This window comes from Vigna unguiculata, chromosome 5 (assembly GCF_037176805.1).
Source record: "Vigna unguiculata cultivar grain cowpea cultivar isolate G323 ecotype 2 chromosome 5, ASM3717680v1, whole genome shotgun sequence".
Taxonomy (NCBI): domain Eukaryota; kingdom Viridiplantae; phylum Streptophyta; class Magnoliopsida; order Fabales; family Fabaceae; genus Vigna; species Vigna unguiculata.
In genome coordinates, this window is record NC_140796.1 from 49,518,279 (window position 1) to 49,536,573 (window position 18,295).

The window sequence follows — 18,295 nt, forward strand, 5'->3', positions numbered from 1 at the left end:
AGCCCTCATTCTTAACATTTTCATTCAAATTTTAAACTAATTGTAAACATGAATTAAAAATATTTAATAAAAATGAGAATTTTAATAAACATACGAGTATAATATTGATATAAAAATTAAAATTATTTTCAATTTAGAAAGGACAAAATTGCTACATGTAAAAAATATATGGAACCAACTTTAACAAAAATAATGAATATAAAAATCAAATTGATAAAACATTGACTGTGACATGTAGTATTGATCTTGACATGTGGAATTGACCTTGACACATGATGACTTGACACGTGAATTTTTTTTTAAATAAAATAAAAACTAAAACTAAAAAAAAAAATAACATAAACTCACACATTGAAAAAAAAAAATCATGACTAAACTTAACAAAAATAGTAACTAAATTAGTATTTAAACATTTTCTATACTTTTTGAATTGGATATTCTAGAAGAAATTCCTTAATCAATTTCGAAATCCTTAATCTGAAACATAACTAAGGGAGCAAAAAGGAACACAGAGTTATAGTTCTCTATAAATGCCAAAGTCTCCAAATAACTAAGGGAGGAAAAAACTTGAAGAGAGAAAAGAGAGAATGAGTAAGGTACAAAACAGACTGGTGCAAGAAGACAAAATCTGGTGCAGAAAGAAACAGCCTAAAATTTGCAGTTTCAATTTCAATGGGGTAGTTTACCCCAGGACCCAAAACAGACTTTTCTTCCTGCATTCTGTGAATATTAAATGCATCCCTATTCTACAATTAAAAAGACTAAAATGCTATTTCACACTACATTAGGTCATTGGTGTTGCTACGTATCATCATCACTGTTACCTTCTTTGGAAGGAAGAAGAAGAAAGAGAGCAAACAAATAAATTAAACATTTGAATAATTTAAATATTATTGAACAATATCTAATTTTTAAAAAATCAAATTTTGAATATATATAATTAAAATTAATAAATAATTTTAATGAAAAAAATTATAAAAAAATATTAAAAATTATTAAATAGTTGTTGACGATGGATTACAAGTCAACCTACTTTAATTCCAGCTCAAATTATTTTGTCTCGTAGGTTAAATCAGTCGTATTCAATTTATTTCACGTATAAAAAAATTGAACTTTTTTCAATCCATTAATTACTGTGGCTCAAAAATTTGAATATATTTTACCATGTCTAATTTATAAAGAATAAAATACTCATTTTCAAACTAATGGGAGTACAGTTCGAAATTATGGAGGTACAGAAAGATAAAGCCCATAAAACAACTCTAAAGATCATGAACAAAGGACTAAACTTTGGCTGTGATTGATCCAGTTACGAACCCTCACACCCAACTTTTCACAACTATTTTGTGTTTCGTTTTTTTATTGTCTTTTATTGAGTTAATTTTTTTTCAACCCATTTTCCATTATGATGTAATCCTTTTTACTTCTTATATATAGATTTTGAGAAATATTATTACCTGTACAAAAAATTATTCAATAATTTGTCCATGAGAAAAGAGAAGAGAAAAACAAAAACGAAATTTGAATTGTAAAACAAATAATGCAATAGAAAAAGAAATAGATATTGAGGTTGTAAAAAGATAAAGTTTTAGTTATAATAATCATAGGCCCAAAATATTTTAATTGAAATAATAGGATTTTTTTCATATTTGAATCTCTTTCATAATTACACATCTTTAATCAAACCAATAAAGAAAATAAAATGTAATATATATATTATTTTCTTTATTATATATATATATATATATATATATATATATATATATAACATTTTTTATGTGTTTTGAAACAATAGAAAAACTTATATTGGCCACCAAGAATAAGATAAAGATATTCGTACAGAATAATGTAAAATTCAGACGGAAAGGAAACCAAATATATGTTTAATATTTTAAAAGTTGAACCTGTCAATACCATTATGTATTTATCTACTTCCTTTTTAATAAATTTTTCTAACCTAGCATTTTTTTCTTCTTTGTTTTTTAGTGAAAATTAAATACGATAGTAAAAATATGTTTTTTAAAATTAGACAATTTATTTAGTTTTATATTTATTTTTCGAAAATAAGTTATTAAAAATAATAGAAATATTCATATTTATATTATATTAGAAATCAGAATATATACATAACTTATTTAGATATTGAGATTTATTCTATCTACTGGTTTGAGTTACAACAGAGAAGTGTTATCATACAGTGAAGTTAGGTTTGAGTATCAGATCCACACTTTTTTCTTTTCTCCCCACTATATCACTGTGCCATGCTAAGAGGTGCCAACAAGCCAGGTGCTTTCTTATGCCCCACACAAAAATTATTACATACTTGGAGAATGCATATGTTTCATGTATGAGATTTTAGAGTCTTTGCAACAATTCAGATTATTAACACTAAATTGAACTTAACATAAACGACCTTTGCTTCTATCTTTGGATGGAGTTTTATTGTGTTTGTTTTCAAAGTGTTGACTCGAATTCTCATACTCTATTATGAGTCAAAATATCCTTATACTCCCTCTCATCCATGGCTGCCACTGTTATTTCATCATTCAACCACTGTTTATGTACAGAAGGCAATCCAAATAACCACATACATACATACATATATATATATATATATATATATATATATATATATATATATATATATATTTAATATCAATATAAATCAATCATGAAAAGAAATCATCAATCCTTCTGCTGCATCAATACCATATACAATATATAAATATATACTCCCTCCCCAACTTTATGGATCCTATAATTAAGCTAACTTAAATTTCTGAAAGTATAATCCTATACTACTATCAATCTTTACAGGGAGCAAGCATCCCCTCCCATGCCAGGAATTTCAGTATACCAGAATCAAGCTACATTTCCATGTGTCTATGAAAACAACATATATATACCTCTCAATTTCTTTTCTTGTGCAGCAAGCTAAATCTTCTGCCAAGTTAACAAGTCTTCAGAGAAATTCAACACTCATCAGAACTGAGATTTTTCTCATAAATTTTCCAATATTTTCTACCAGTTCTTAGGCCACGAAATCAGGTAATAACTGAGCAACAAACCTCTTTCTGTTTTGAATGTCAATGCTCTCATAAGTTGTTCCCGAGTGAGACGAAGGTGGAGTGTTGATAGAACAAAACTCGTTCCCACTCGTTCCCATCTCAAGTCTCCTTCCCAAATGAATATTCTGTGAGAGAAATCCATGCGGAGTTCCTGACATAGAAAGGTTTTCATTGTGGGGAAGGCCTAGTGTGAGAGAAACACCATTTCCATGGAACCTTGAAGCCAGTTGCTCAGTGCTGACGTTGAACCTGTTTCCGATGTCTTCCATGGTGAACGCTCCAAAACCCCCACTATGGTTTGCATTGCCACTCATCAAAGGGTATCCATCTTTGTGGTGCCTTTCAATTGCTTCTCTGGTGTTTGCATGCTCACCAATATTGTGCTTCATTTCCATGTCCACTGAGAGGATACTACTTGGAGAGTTTTGCATTTCAGAACTTCTTGGTTTGTTGGGACTCGTATGCACCTCGGATGATCCTGCAAGATGAAAACCGGAGTGGGATTGAAGGGACCCTCCCATAGGAGACATTGAAGAGTTTGCTGAGATTTCATTTGGAGAAGTGTTTTGGTTGTTGAAGCTATCTTGCTTTGGTTGAAGATTGTCTCGTTTAATGGCTCCTGATTCTGGTGCAACATTTGCTGTTGATCCCAACTCCTTGTTCAGTTCTTTCGATCTGGTGTTTTCTGAGCCGTTAGCTTGTTCATGATCTTTCATTTCTTCCATGTACATTTCTTCAACCATTGGCTTCCACAGCCGAACCCGGGCATTGATGAACCAGTTTGACACCTGCATTAAACTTGTCTCGTATCAGAAACCTTTGATTTTCAGATTTACTTTTGAATTCTTTAAAAACCAAAAAGAGTATAAAAAAATAGCAGTATATCACATAAAGAATATAGTTTTAATTTTTATTTGTAAGTTAAAATAATGAATTTTGGGCAGAAAGGAAATACTGATATGTTGTTTTGGAATATTGTCATGGGAAAATAGTAACTTTCACCCTATTTTAGAGTGAAAGAAGAAAATGTCAGAAAGAAAGTAACAAATTGACAACAACAAGAAATAAAGTGAAAAGAAGATAAATAAGTAAATAAATAAGTACTTTAACAAATATTGAATTATTTGATAACCTATTATTTATAATGTATTATTACTAGAAAAAAAAAATGTTTTTGTAGTTAAAAGAAAGAAGGGAAAAATAAGAAATATAAAGTTGTCGTATATGATTTTTCTGGTTCATATTTATGTTTGGAATTACCTCATTTATTAACATATTGTTCGGTATTTTGAAAGGAGATCACGGGAAAAATATAACACCAATAAGACATGAGTTTATCTTTCACAAAAAAAATTGACACTTTTTTCGACATAAAATCTTAAGAAATAAGTTTATGAATCTTCATCCTTGTATAATATTATATTTTTTCATTTTTTAGTCAACTTAAGAATTAGATTGATACTTGAATTTCAAATAATTTGAACTGATTCTAAAACACCGTCATTCAATTCTCAACATGAATTTTATTATGTATGGATTGTTATAAATTGAAGTAAAACTACACTCTCGGTTTAGATTATTATAAAATGATTTTTTGACAACTTTTTTTTATTACAATTTGAAGTGATATTCTATAATTGACTTTTTATCTTTTTATTTTTTTATTTTTTCATATTCTAAAATTATTTAGAAAATATGATCTCATGTGGGAAGATAAAATTTTCAAAATTGTCCAAATATCATTCTATCAAGTAATTTATGATCAAAATCATCCACCAACACTTGATTACCCGACACCTAGAAAGAGAAAGAATAAAGGGAGGGCATTGTTTCCAAAAATAATATAAATATAATAGATATTATTATTTAATGAGAAAAAACGATGGGTGAATGTTAATAAAGCAGTTGATAAATAAAACTGAGTATTTAAAAAAAGGTAAGAAAAAAATATGGCTGTCTGAAAAAGCTTAGAAGAAAAAGTAAGTATTTTTGAAACTCAACGGTTGATGGTGTTTGATAATTTTGATGAAACATACCTGGCTTCTAGCCAGTCCAGTTTGTTTAGCAAGCATGACTTTATCGGAGTCCTTTGGATAGCTGCAGGTCGCAATTAGAAGCAGTGATAAGTTGAAACGAAGTGTATGCAATAGCTAGAATGAAAATACTTGAACAAAAGAAAAGGGTGATGAATTGTTGCAGAAAGATGTAACATACGGGTGAAGAAAATGCTCAAAAAGCCAAGCGCGAAGAATTGAAACGGCGCGTTCTGGCAAGCCTCTTTGTGGCCTCCATGCATTGGGCTGAATCATTCCTAGCTGCTGCAGTGCCCTTTGTTGCCTGAGATGGTGATCAACATATCTCAGCCTTGACCCTTCAACTTTCACTCCCAAGCAATCATCTTCACCCAATGTCTTGCTCGTGGCTTTGATTTGCGCAGAGATTGCATCTTTAAGGCACCGGAATTGCTTTGAGATAGTCCTTAGGGCAAGGGCAGTGTATGATTTTGCAGCTCCATAACCCGCAGCTTGCTCAAACGATGATACCACAATTTGCATTTGGTGGTGATATTGCCTGTACCTTTGTTCCACCTGCAAGTAAATAAAAGATTAGTCAGAATCATATGTGATCATGCAGAGATAGTATACGTAATTAAAGCGTATCAGATTAAAAAGTCAGAACATGAAACAAGAAATTGGACCCTTATGTTATGAGTTATAGGTATAAAGTTTGTAACTTTGCTCAATCTGAATGAATAAAGGGATCTGGCATGGATAAATGCTGAAACTGACCCAACTGGGTCCGAACTCAAATTATTCTCTGACAGTACTCATCAGACCAAATTACTTTTTTTGCCAGTTTACTTTCCTCTCTACGCATAATTTCAGGGCACACGAGAAAGAACTGAAAACGAGAGACAGCATTACTGTCAATTTCACTGACCCTCTGCCAGTGTCACATTCTTGATTATTGCCTCCTCCAAAAGCTGAATATATCGTACTACAACATAATTTTCCAATTACTGAATCACCAACACAGACCGAATGACTGACACAACCAAACCAATTACTTAATTATAGTACTTTCACAAGATCAAACACCCACACAGACATATATATAAGTGTATACGCACACTATTGCATGACAAATAGAAAATCACTGTGCGTAATAGTAAACAAATTATTACCTCATCGAGCATGTTCACAAGCTTCGACTTCTTCATCTGAAGTTCTTGTCTTTGAGCGGTGCTGAGTTCGACCACTTGTTTCCCTGCACTGTTTTCTCCTCCACCACTCGAGCCATCGCCACCACCAGCACCGGAATTATTAGATTCTCTACTCGCTTTCACCTTCTCTGAGAACTTTTCCTCTTTGTAGATTCCTTTTCCTACGTTAACAACTTCATCCAGAAGCTCCTGCGCGGCTTTCAGATACTTCGACCCCAGAATCAGGCCGGAAACTCCTGTCGACGCAGCCGACGACGGCGAGTTCCCGGTTCCGGCGACGTGGCCCTGTCCGGCAATATCAAGCTCGCCAGAAACTGACCTGAAATTCGTTTGCTGTGAAGAAAGGCTGAGAGACAACCCCTGCTGACTGGGCCGCCGGAAACCGCCACCGCCGGAGCTGCTAGAAGGCGTTCCAGGTTGATCAACCCCCGAGCCCCAGAGGTTATAGTGAAGGCGAGGGGCGGCGGCGGAGGAGGCCACGCCGGAGAAGCCGTGGAAAGCGGCGATGTTTTCCCCGAACAACGACGGTCGGGTGTGAGCGTGGTCATCGGAATTCCCGGATCCGAGGATGTTTGCGACGCCGTGAATCACGTGCTGCTGCTGGTTGGGGGAAGGCGACACCGGCGGCGCGTGGGTGAGAGTGGCGAGGTTGAGCGCGTTGGTAGCGTTGGAATTGACGAGAAGTGTTGGGTGGTGCGGCGCGTCAGCATAAGGTACGTAAGATGGGTTCATAAGGTAAAGCGTTTGCAAGCCATCTGCAGAAGATTGAATCTCCGAAGTGCTTCCATGAAAGTACGTCGCCATGTTACGCTTTCCGTTCTTGTATTCTACTTTCTCTCTCCCTCAGTCACACTGTCACAACACAACAACAACAACATCAACAACAATAACTTTCTATTATTAGCCTTTCATTTCAATTCATCATATCCTGTTCCAGGATCTCTATATATATTCTTTTCACTTCGATCTTGATTAGCCCATTATGCATGTATATTGCAAAGCTATGTTGGATTAACACACAAGCTTCCTCCACCAATGTTGGGGCTTTAATTAAATTAAATTAAATTAAGGTTCTTGCTTGTTTGTTACAGATCCTGAAAAACAAAAGATAAACAGACATCCTCGGAAGCTGTGCCAGTGAATCCTAGTAACTGAGTACCTTAAATTTGGCAAATCAATCGGGACAAGTAAACAACAATTTAACATGCGTGTGTGATGGAGGAGGTGAAAAGGAGGTTGTATCCTTGGATGATTGTTGATGGAAAGTGAAAAGTGATGATGAAATGAATAAAAAAAAGATATAAAACTTGAGAAATGGAAACAGATCCTGTGGGAGAGGAATCACATGAATATAGGTGAGAAGAAATTAACGTTTGTTGTGTTCGTACCATTTGGTGAATTAATAAATGGATTGAGGAAGATAAGAGAAGAGAAGAAGGTAGAAAGGTGCTATCTAGATAGAGAAAGTGTCCCTCATGTGAGAGCTTCAACTTCAGCTTCACCTTCGTTCATGGCTTCTTGATTGCTCCTGTCATCAGTATTCTCTGCAACTCTCTGTCTCTCTTCTCCAAATGGAAATTCTATATATATATATGTAAAGAAAATTAATATTTAAAATAAGCAGATGAGTGATGAGTGGTGACTGCTGAGATTGTGGTCCTATTTATTTTAGTAATAATGTTAATTAAATAGGCTTAACATTAATATCCCTCTAATTGCTTTTATTTATCAACAATAATTGACAGTTCAAAAGTATTTTTCTTGTTGTGTTGTAGACGCTCAGATCTAGCGTTTCTCCTATATGCGTCTTATCCTCCATACTTTTTCAGCCTTTGGTAGGTATAACAGGTGATATTTTATGCTATACTTTTCAATTCACAAAAATTATATTTTTAAAATACTATACCTTATAAATCTTGTTTTTAACACATTTGGTTAGTAGTTAGCAAGTTTAGAAAACAAAACAAAGTCTATTTAATTAAAATAAAATAACGAAAAAGAAGATAGGTAGAAGTACGTAATAGGAGTAGAGGTTATTGAGTAAATCTCATATTTTGTAAAAATAGAAAATATTTAGAATTTTATAAGAGTGTATATTTTATAAAAAAAAAAATGTGTAAAAAAATATATCCATTATCTTTTAAAACAAACGTAATTTAAAAATAAGTAAATGAGGTCAAAATGACATTCTAAAATTCAATCATAAAATGAAATAAACACTTATATATCACAAACATGTATTTGTCACCTTTTTTTTTCTTTATCTAATTTTTCTTTTCTTTTCAAACCGCATTACATTTCTCTTTCTTCTCTCTTTTTCTATCAAGCCTCAAAGAACTTTGAGTGTGTATACATATTTTATCCTAAAAGAAAACTCCGTTGACATAGTGCACTTTGTTTGATTAAAAAAACCAAACACTCCCATCAACTCCAAAACACACACTTAAAGAAAAAAAAAGTGAATTTAATTAAGATGTCACGATTACGTACACCTTGTTACAACTTTATAAACAGATCGAGTGACATAATTATTGAATCCCAATAGAGAAATTTAAGTAAATAAAAAGAGTAGGGTAGGGTAGGAGGTGAATGGGTTAAAGAAAAGGAAAGATAAAGCCATAATAAGGGTTGCTCTTGAACCTTCAAGAAAACTTAGGCATGAATATGCTCCAATTTCATCATATCTAGACCTATAATTTGACCTAGTTTCTTTTAATCACACACTCATTTATTCTTCTTAGATGAAAGTAATTTAGCAATAAATTAAATTTATGTCTAAAGATAGTTAAAAAAAAAGCAAACTAGCAATGTGGTTAAATAGGTCACTTCATTAGATTGGTAGAACAAGTTGTGTGGAATTATTTATATGCTTTTACAAATACATGCAAATAATAATAACAAGAAGAAGAAGTAAAAAGAAAGATTTAAAAACAATAAAAATAATAAAACGAATAAAACTTGTTTAATACGATTCTTGAGATGATTTTGGCACAATTATAAGGCCACTCAATAATCTGACTTGGAAGTAAACACTTACACTAGTTCGAAGTGCTCACACTACAACCATGAAATGATGTGTATATAATTAATTACTTTACTATTATTCTTATTACCTTTAAATTATATGATTAAATTGTAATATTTATTGATTGATACATTTTTTTTTGGCATAACAACAGTAATTTACTAAATATCACATTTTTAAAATAAAAAGTTACTAACTAACACTACTAAAAAAACTCATATTTTCTGTCAATTTTGTTTTGAAATCTTTTTCGTAGAGAAATTTTTTTCGTAGGAAATACTTACAATTTTTTTTGTGAAAAAAAAAATTACAAGAAATTGCTATCAATTTTCTTGCAAAATATTTTGTATAAAATACTTTTTACAACAAATTTTGTAAGAAATACTTGTAAATTTTATAATTTTGTAAAAAATGATTACTCACCAAAAAATTATCTGCTAATTAAAATTCTTAAAAAGTGACAAAAAAAATCTTTTTTGTAATTTTTTTTAACAAATTTATAAGAAAATTTTTAATATGAGAACTTTTAGTAGTGTAATTTTTATACTATAGTTAGGATGTAGTTTCTATCTACCAAAAGCACGATATACTACTAGTCAAACAAATTTCGAATGCGGTTTATTTGAACAAAATTAAAGTTTTATCTTAAATGTTAATATTGAATTATTATTATTATTATTACCTTAATCTTTATGATGCAAATTAGTTACGTAAACTTTTAATTTCAGTTGAAAGTATACTGTAATAAAATTTTCCCCAACTGAAAAAAAAAATGGATCAACCATCAATGAACAACTAAAAAAGTGTTTCTAATTAATAATTTGATTTCTCGATCACTTCTTCATTGGATTCAAATTATTATTATTATTGTAAGTGGAGGAGGTTGTATTACATATATGAAGATTACGTTAGAGACTAATTAAGGCAAACTAAACATGTGTCACATATGTGAAAAATAATTACAGTAATGAATATAATAAAATGGTATGAACTAGAGAACCGTCCCCACAAATGTTGCACCAATGAATTCTTATCTTTGTTTGCAAAGGTAAAAGAAAAAGTTGGTTTCAATTAATTGGCGCTGTCGGTCCCTTTTAAATATCCTGCTTCTAATTAATTTTTAATATTAAATTTTAATAATTTTCTCTTATAAAGTAGTGTCTTTTAAGTAATTTTTTATTTTTTTTTCATTTTTAATATTCACAAAGTTCTTAAAAAAATTTACACGTATTTAAAATTTTGATCACTGAAATAACATGTAATTCATGGGAGTAGACGGAACATTTTCTATCTTAATTTGCAATGGAACTCTCAATAATAATAATAATAATAATAATATCTAGAAATGCATAGCCAGAATAATGTTTATGACCAAAATTTTCTCAAATTTATACAAATCCTCGCCCATTTTCCACGATTAATATGTATTTCATCATTAATTTAGGAAATATGAAAAATATAATTAACAACGCAACTTATGGCCAAAAAATTTCTCCCCAACATATTCTATCCCTATTTTTTTTTTATAATAAAATTTCATGATTTCGATGAAAGTAATTCAACGGCAACTTTGTTTTAACCAAAACTTAAGAAAAAATGTTTACAGAGTATTTTTTTTTATTCGCATATATGTCATAGTGCCACCAACTTTAAATACAACAAAAAGGAGAAGAGTTAATAACTTGCAAAATAAAACTAAATAAAATTATGCAATTAGAATAAAATAAGTTAAGTTGTATACTTTTCTGATAAAAAAATGATTCCGTCTATCTTTATTTGAATCATAAAAAAAAAGAGGATATTAATAGAATAAGGACCCAATTTTTATCCTTAATTTTACAATTCATAGTAAAAAAATACGTTCCCTAGAAATTATAGATTTAACGCATAAAAATGAAGACAGAAATTCTTATTTTTAAATCACTCGTGAAATGGTTTATTTCCTTTTTAAGAAAGAATATTAAGTTAAAATTCCAGCAAGATTAGGACTAGCATATAGAGTTCACAATTGATCTTGAAAATTATAATTTTATTAAGAGAAGGAGTATGAAGAGAATTATATTCCATATAAAAATCAACATCCAATCACAGAAAATTTTGCTATCATGATTGGAATTTGACTCTTGTAAAATATAAATATAAACACTGATAATTTAAATACATTCCATATCAAGAAAAATATTCTCTCACACCATTTTGTTAGTTGAACGTACGAATGTCAACGGAGCGGGTAGAGTACGGATAATAGCTCCCCCGTACCCTACTGTTGGATATATATTTGTCACGTATTCGTACCCATATCCATTGGGTATCCGTTATGCGGGTATCCGTCTATTTTTTTCATATCCGCGGGTATTTAGGGGTACCCGCGGGTATTTGCAAAATTATTTAAAAAATAAATATTTAATCATAAATTCAAATAAAATAAAATAAAATACATCACTGTCATAAATTTTAAATAAAGTTCTAATAAATTCAAGTTAATACAAGTCCAAATAATTGTAAAAATAAATATAAAATGACATTCAACACAATGGAAATTCTTTAATTAGTGCTTTGATCAACAAACCCATTCACCTTCTCTGATTGAATACTGAAAAATAAACAAAACAAACAAATAATAAACCTCAATTGTCACGTGTCAAGTATTCTTATTTTGATTCCATCATTTGACAACAGACATACCATCAACTTCATTGTCTATATAAGGTTTGATGTATATGTCCAATTTCAAAGAAAGGAGAGAGAAAAATGTCAAGGGGTAAGTTTAGCGGGTACGGGTATCCACGGATACGAATACTATGATACCCGTACTCGCGCCATTAACATGCAGGTATCAAAAATACTCGTACTCACGGGTAACGGGTATCCATTTTTAATATCCATTTTTTACCCGTTGCGGATTTTATCCGCGGATACCTGCGGTTAAGGATTTTTTTGACATCCCTAATTGAACAATAACTATTATTTGATTCAAAAGAAAAAACGTGATAATAAAAATAAAAGTGGTAAGCATGGACAACAAAGGGTCATATGCGAATTTTATTATTTTATCTTTTATTTTTACAATAAAAATTCATTTACATTATCATTCTTGTGGATATACAATTTTTATCTAATCTTCATTTTCACCGACTAACAAGTATATCCATATAGACATATCACTACCCATGTTTTTACTGTTCCAAAAATTAATTAAATTATTTTTATAAAAAAAATCATAATAAATAAATTATAATATCATCAAAATATTCGATACTAAAAGAATATATTCTGTTTTCTTCGGGATATAAAATATTAAGAAAAAATATTATACTTATATAAATTTTATATAAATTTTAAATTAGTGTATCAAATAACAATTACAAAAAATTCAAAGAACTATAAAAATACTAAACAATTACGCATAACTAAATTTTATAATAACTAAAACATTTGTTTCATTTACATTTATATATATATATATATATATATATATATATATATATATATATATATATATAAAAGAAATAATAGATATGCTATGATAATTGAAATTGAAAATTTTAGTTGCTAACATATCATATACCTTCATTGTCAAATATTTGAATAAAGATAAAATAGGTATTGAATTATAGGTATAGTGATGAAAACGGGAGAAATGCGTACATCGTCCTCATAATTTAAAAAATTGGATATTATTTATACATGAATGTGAGAATTTTTTGTCAAATTAGTTATATATTCAAATAATATCTACATAGATGAATTTATTTGTCTCACGCAAAAAAAAAAAACATAATAATTTACAGAAGAAATTTAATTATATTTTATTAATATACCTCATAATTCCTTTTACATTTCTATCATTTTGAATAAAAAATATATTAATTATATTATTTGGTACAACATTCGTTTAAAATTGATGTAAACTTTTATAATATACTAGAAAAAAATATCTTATTATTATTTATTTTTGTACACTATTTAAAAAAATAGTTTAAATATTTTTTGTTTACTATTCAAATATTTGAATGCTGCATTATGTATATTGACATGATATATAATAAGAAAATGATAATAATGAACTGAATGAAAAAAAAAATTTCAATTAGCGAGTACAACAACGCTTATGTAAATATTTTTTAAATATGTATGATATTATATTAATGAGTATTGATATTATAATGTCATTAAATTAATATACAAAATAAATTTATATTTATTAAAAGTAGCGTGAGAAGAATGAAAAAAAGAAGAGAAAACAACTTTATAAAAATCATGTAAAAGTAATTGTTATTTTCAAAAAAATAAAACAAATACAAAATTTATTATAAAGAAAAAAATAGAAATAATAATTGTGAAAAAAATTGAATATAGTTATTTATATTTAGTTATAGTTATACAAAAATGTGATTTTTTATACTATATACATTTTGTATTTATATTATGTATACAATATTTTTTAATTCATCTATTATATTATACGTATCTTTCATAGTCTATTACCGTTTCTTCTATTTTATACTTGTTAATGATTTTATACTAAGGTACACGTAAGCATGATTCCGTTGTATATAATGTCTCAATCTTTAATAAAGATAAAACTGTTCTAATTTAATCAATGATATTAGTTGGAACGTAGACTTACAACTGTATCAATTTTTTAAAATAATATTTAAATGTGTTAATAAAAAAAAAACCATCAGTGTTTTAATTCAGCAATAGCAGGAGAAAAAAATGTAAATGACAAAAAGCTACAGTATAATGTGTTTGATATTTGTTTGAAATGGTTTATTTCATAATGGGATTATAATTAGGAGTCTTAGTAATTTAATAAGATAGAAAATAATGGTGAAGTTAATGTGGGGACTGAAATAAGAACTGGGATTTGGTTTTAATTACGTGTAAGAACTTGGTTAACATCACTTTTTAGTGACAAATATCTGAGAAGAAGATAATCAAAAGAAGGAACCCTTGTTGAAAAAGTGCATGAGAAGAGATGACTCAAAACACCATACACTTATCCCATTATTTAATATTAGAACTTTCGTTTTGGATACCCATCATGGCCACAACCTCCCTTTCTCATTTTTCATTTTTTAATATTATTTACGTATCTCTCACTCATCATGCTAATTTTGCACCACCCAAATTTATTTATGTATTTCTATAATGCTTTTTTTTTAGTATATCCAATTATTTATTATATCTTCTACTCTTTTTTCTGAACAACACAATTAAATCGTCACATCTTCACTATAAACAACATGAACCTCCACCATTGAGGATGAACTCACACAAACCATCAACAAAGAAAGTCCAGAAAGAGAAAAAAAAATGATTCACAATTGTAATGGTTTTCATATGAAAAAAAAAAATTAGATGTGTATAATCCTATGTTTGTAATGGTTTCTCAAGTTATGAAGTCTATGAAAATTTTCCAAATATTTTGTTATTGCACTTTTTTCCTTTGTCGTCCAATACCTATTTTATTGATAAGTAATTTTCTTAACAAAATTTGATCAACCACTTCTTTATTCTTTCCATGTATAAATATTTCGAAGTTTCTTCCCTCATAATGCCCACGAGTATATTGAATTGAAACTAGTTTAGATATATCGATTTAATAGTTAAATAAAATATCAAACTCACTATACAATCAATAATTCGAAAATTTCATTTCACATAGATACAAATCTTTAAACATATAAATTGAAATGAATATTTTGAATGATAATGTTTTTTTTTTCTGTAGTACGAGGATTTTGTTTTTTTAAATTAACATCATATTTTATTCAATTAATTTTTCATTATTTTTATAAATTAATCTCAATATGTTTTGAAAAGAAAATGTCAACAATTAAAAATAAATTTATATCATGATATGAAGTATTTATCATAAACCTAAAATAAATTTTATACATTTAAAATTATTTTCTATGAATTTTAATCACAACAATTTATATATTAAAAGTAATTATCTATTATAATTTTTTCTTGTGCTTACTACATTTCTGCTTGTACATAAAAAGTGTTAAAGAGAACTAAGATGTCATATAGCAATAAAATAGAAATTTTGATATAAATTTGCATTAAAATAATTTAAACACATGTTTTAATTATTTTTACCATATTTGTAAAACATATCAACATTAACTTTCCTTGGTTTGAGAAAAGACAGTAACTATACATCTGAGAGAGTGTATTTTTAAACCATTTTAAGAATGTTGAATGAAAGTGTTCCACTTTGTAGTAGAAAAATAAAAGGGAAATGCATTGGTAAATTAGATTGAGGAAAAGTTTAGTATAGGGATACACATAGCTCCATTGTTAGGCTTTAACCACTATATGTGCTTTTCACCCTGATTTGATACACTTGATTAGTAATACCTCCATTTAAATGAGTGCTCCTTCAACCAACCTATAGTGACTTTTGCATGGTGGCCTAAACAATCATTGTGTTATAGGTCCACAAAAAGTGTCTCCATCCTCACTAGTCAATTAAAAAGAAAGAAAAACATCTGGAAAAGTTATTTTATCTAACTCATCTTTTCCACAAATCTATAATATGTCACTCTTATTATTACTATTTCCCCCAACTAAGTAGACCCATCAAACTCATACTATTACTTATCATATATACCACTCTAGATCTTATTAATAATTTGTTAATAAATGAACTTTAAGTGTAATTCAACCTTACAAAACCGGTTTACAAAGTGGAGTTTGTATCTATTTATATACTGTAATCTAATTGATGTAGGATCTTCAACAAACACCCTTACACCGGGACATATACATATCGAACGTGAAACTAGATATTAATTAGCAGTCCAATTGTGAGCGAAACAATATGTTTAACAAACAACAAATTTCACTAAAATAAACTTTAACACATCACTTTAATATCATGTTAAGAATTAGACTTTAAGTCTAATTTAATCTTACAAAATGATTATTAACATAAGGTTTGTACCTACTAACATAATGTAAACTCATTTTGTCTCTAATTAATCGATGTTTGATCTCGGACACAGTCCATATATATATCCTTCAACCATCAACTTGGATTAGTGTCATGTAACTATTCCATTCATTTTGTTACCTTGAAGTAAATGGGAAATGGGGGTAGGTGATGAGTGATGATATATAATGAGAAATTCTTAGGTGATGTTGGAGCATAGTAGAAAATTTTTTTCTTTGTAGTTTCTAGCAATGAATATATGATGAGAACAAGATGAGAATTAAATGGCATTTGCTCCTCCGACAGTACCTCAAAAGGAGCAGTTGTGGGCATGGACCACACAGGGTAGTTCTTGGCATGGCTCATTCAATAGCCACAAATTGTGGGCCTATTTATGTGGGTGCGTCAATATCACACGCCATAATGACAATGCCAAGAGCCTCCAAACACGCAACTATGTATATTGTTTCGTCTGCTTCTCCCCCAATACATCGATCCACCAACACTATTAAACCCTTCGTCCCTCTCATCCCCCTCCAAATACAACTATTCCAAACCTTTTTCTCAATAAACAATATATCTTAAAATAATCTGCTTCTGGTTATAAATCGTAGACAACAAACTCTCATTTGTGACTGCATAGTACCATTGCGGCTCTGCTTTGTTAAACAAATATTTAAGGAAAAAGAGATATGTATTCTAATGCGTTGGAAGTATGGTAAGTATATAAGTCGGTGTAAACCTCACTTTACAAGTCAATTTTTGTAGAATTGAGTTGGGTTTAAAGTTCACTTCCTACTCTAGTATAATCAAAGTTAAAACCTATTTTAGAAAGATTTGATATTTGTTCAACCTATTGTGCCACCCGTTATTAGGAAGTTTATTGTTTCTTGAGCCTGTTATTTCAGTCGCTATCAGATCACCCATAATATCTAATTTCACGTTCGATCTTACTTTACAAGTCGATTTTGTAGAGTTGAGTCAGACATAAAGTCCAGTTCTTAATATAATGTAGAAAGTCAATACATGTTAAAGATAAACCCCCCACCAACTTACAAGAAAGATTATAATAGAAGATTTTGTCCATGAAAACTTAGGTCTTTTTCCTGTAGCAAAAACTTTGAATTGGATCGATCTGAACAGCGAATTAACCAACCACTGTAGTGATCACCCCTTTAACCCTATAGTATACGATATGAGTTTCACACCTAGCTTGTCTTGAAATGATTGTATATTATTGAACCACGCCAGCAGAATCAATTCAGTTTTGTCCCTTCCTACACCAAATGGGGTTGCTCATACCGAGTAACGCGGCTGCGGTCGTAGGTAGCGGGCCATATCTAACACCTTCATTATTGACTTCCAAAATAATGCACACAAAACTCAAATTTTTTTTTCCTGAGAGAGGTTAGAAAGTAACAAAGTAATGTTATTCTGTAACTGAGGGAAACATAACACAGAGATATGTCAGAAAGATACGCGATATAGTAAAGATATGTTAAAACATGATCTGCATATAGAAAGTGGTTTAAAGAATACGAAAATTATAGAGAAAATGACTCTCTTGCATTGCATCTTAGAGTCTTCTTCAATAGTTATCGGATGGAACACGAATAATTGTGAAGAAAAAAGTTGGTGATAGAAAGAATAAAAGAACCTATACTTAACACTAGTCCTCGAATTGACCTAGCTAAAGCCAAGTGCATGGGACAGGGAAAGGTGTCCCTCCTACTGTCCTTGCATGTTATACATTTACGACCTTATTTTACAATATTATAAAATAAGAAGATGATACTCGTAAAAAGATGGTTGTAATGGAAGAAATATGTAGAAAAGTAAATTATAATATTGCAAAAGTGTTGTTTTTTCCTTGTTGAAGTTGTACAAGTAGCTTTTTTGAATTACCCAATTGGAGAATCGTAGTCAAATTGTAAAAAGGGGGAAAAAAGGTGCAAGAATATCTGTAAGGTAAAATGGTACCTTTTGAAGGAAGTCACATAAGTGTACTATATATATGGTTCCTGATCAGTAGT

The 18,295-nt window shown here is 29.8% G+C and overlaps 1 protein-coding gene across 2 annotated transcripts; it reads right to left on the bottom strand.

The window, feature by feature from the left end:
- Window positions 1-2,672: 2,672 nt before the first annotated feature.
- Window positions 2,673-7,950, bottom strand: LOC114184919 (BEL1-like homeodomain protein 1). 2 transcript variants are annotated; one of them, XM_028072319.2, is made up of 5 exons: window positions 7,680-7,950; window positions 6,253-7,143; window positions 5,283-5,656; window positions 5,105-5,165; window positions 2,673-3,856 (listed from the first exon to the last, which is right to left on the bottom strand). In XM_028072319.2, the coding sequence occupies exons 2-5, from the start codon at window positions 7,093-7,095 to the stop codon at window positions 3,032-3,034; spliced, it is 2,103 nt and encodes a 700-aa protein (XP_027928120.1). In that variant the 5' UTR covers window positions 7,096-7,143; window positions 7,680-7,950; the 3' UTR covers window positions 2,673-3,031. The 2 variants fall into 2 exon arrangements, with proteins under 2 accessions (XP_027928120.1, XP_027928121.1); XM_028072320.2 differs by having other exon boundaries at window positions 7,794-7,926.
- Window positions 7,951-18,295: the final 10,345 nt, after the last annotated feature.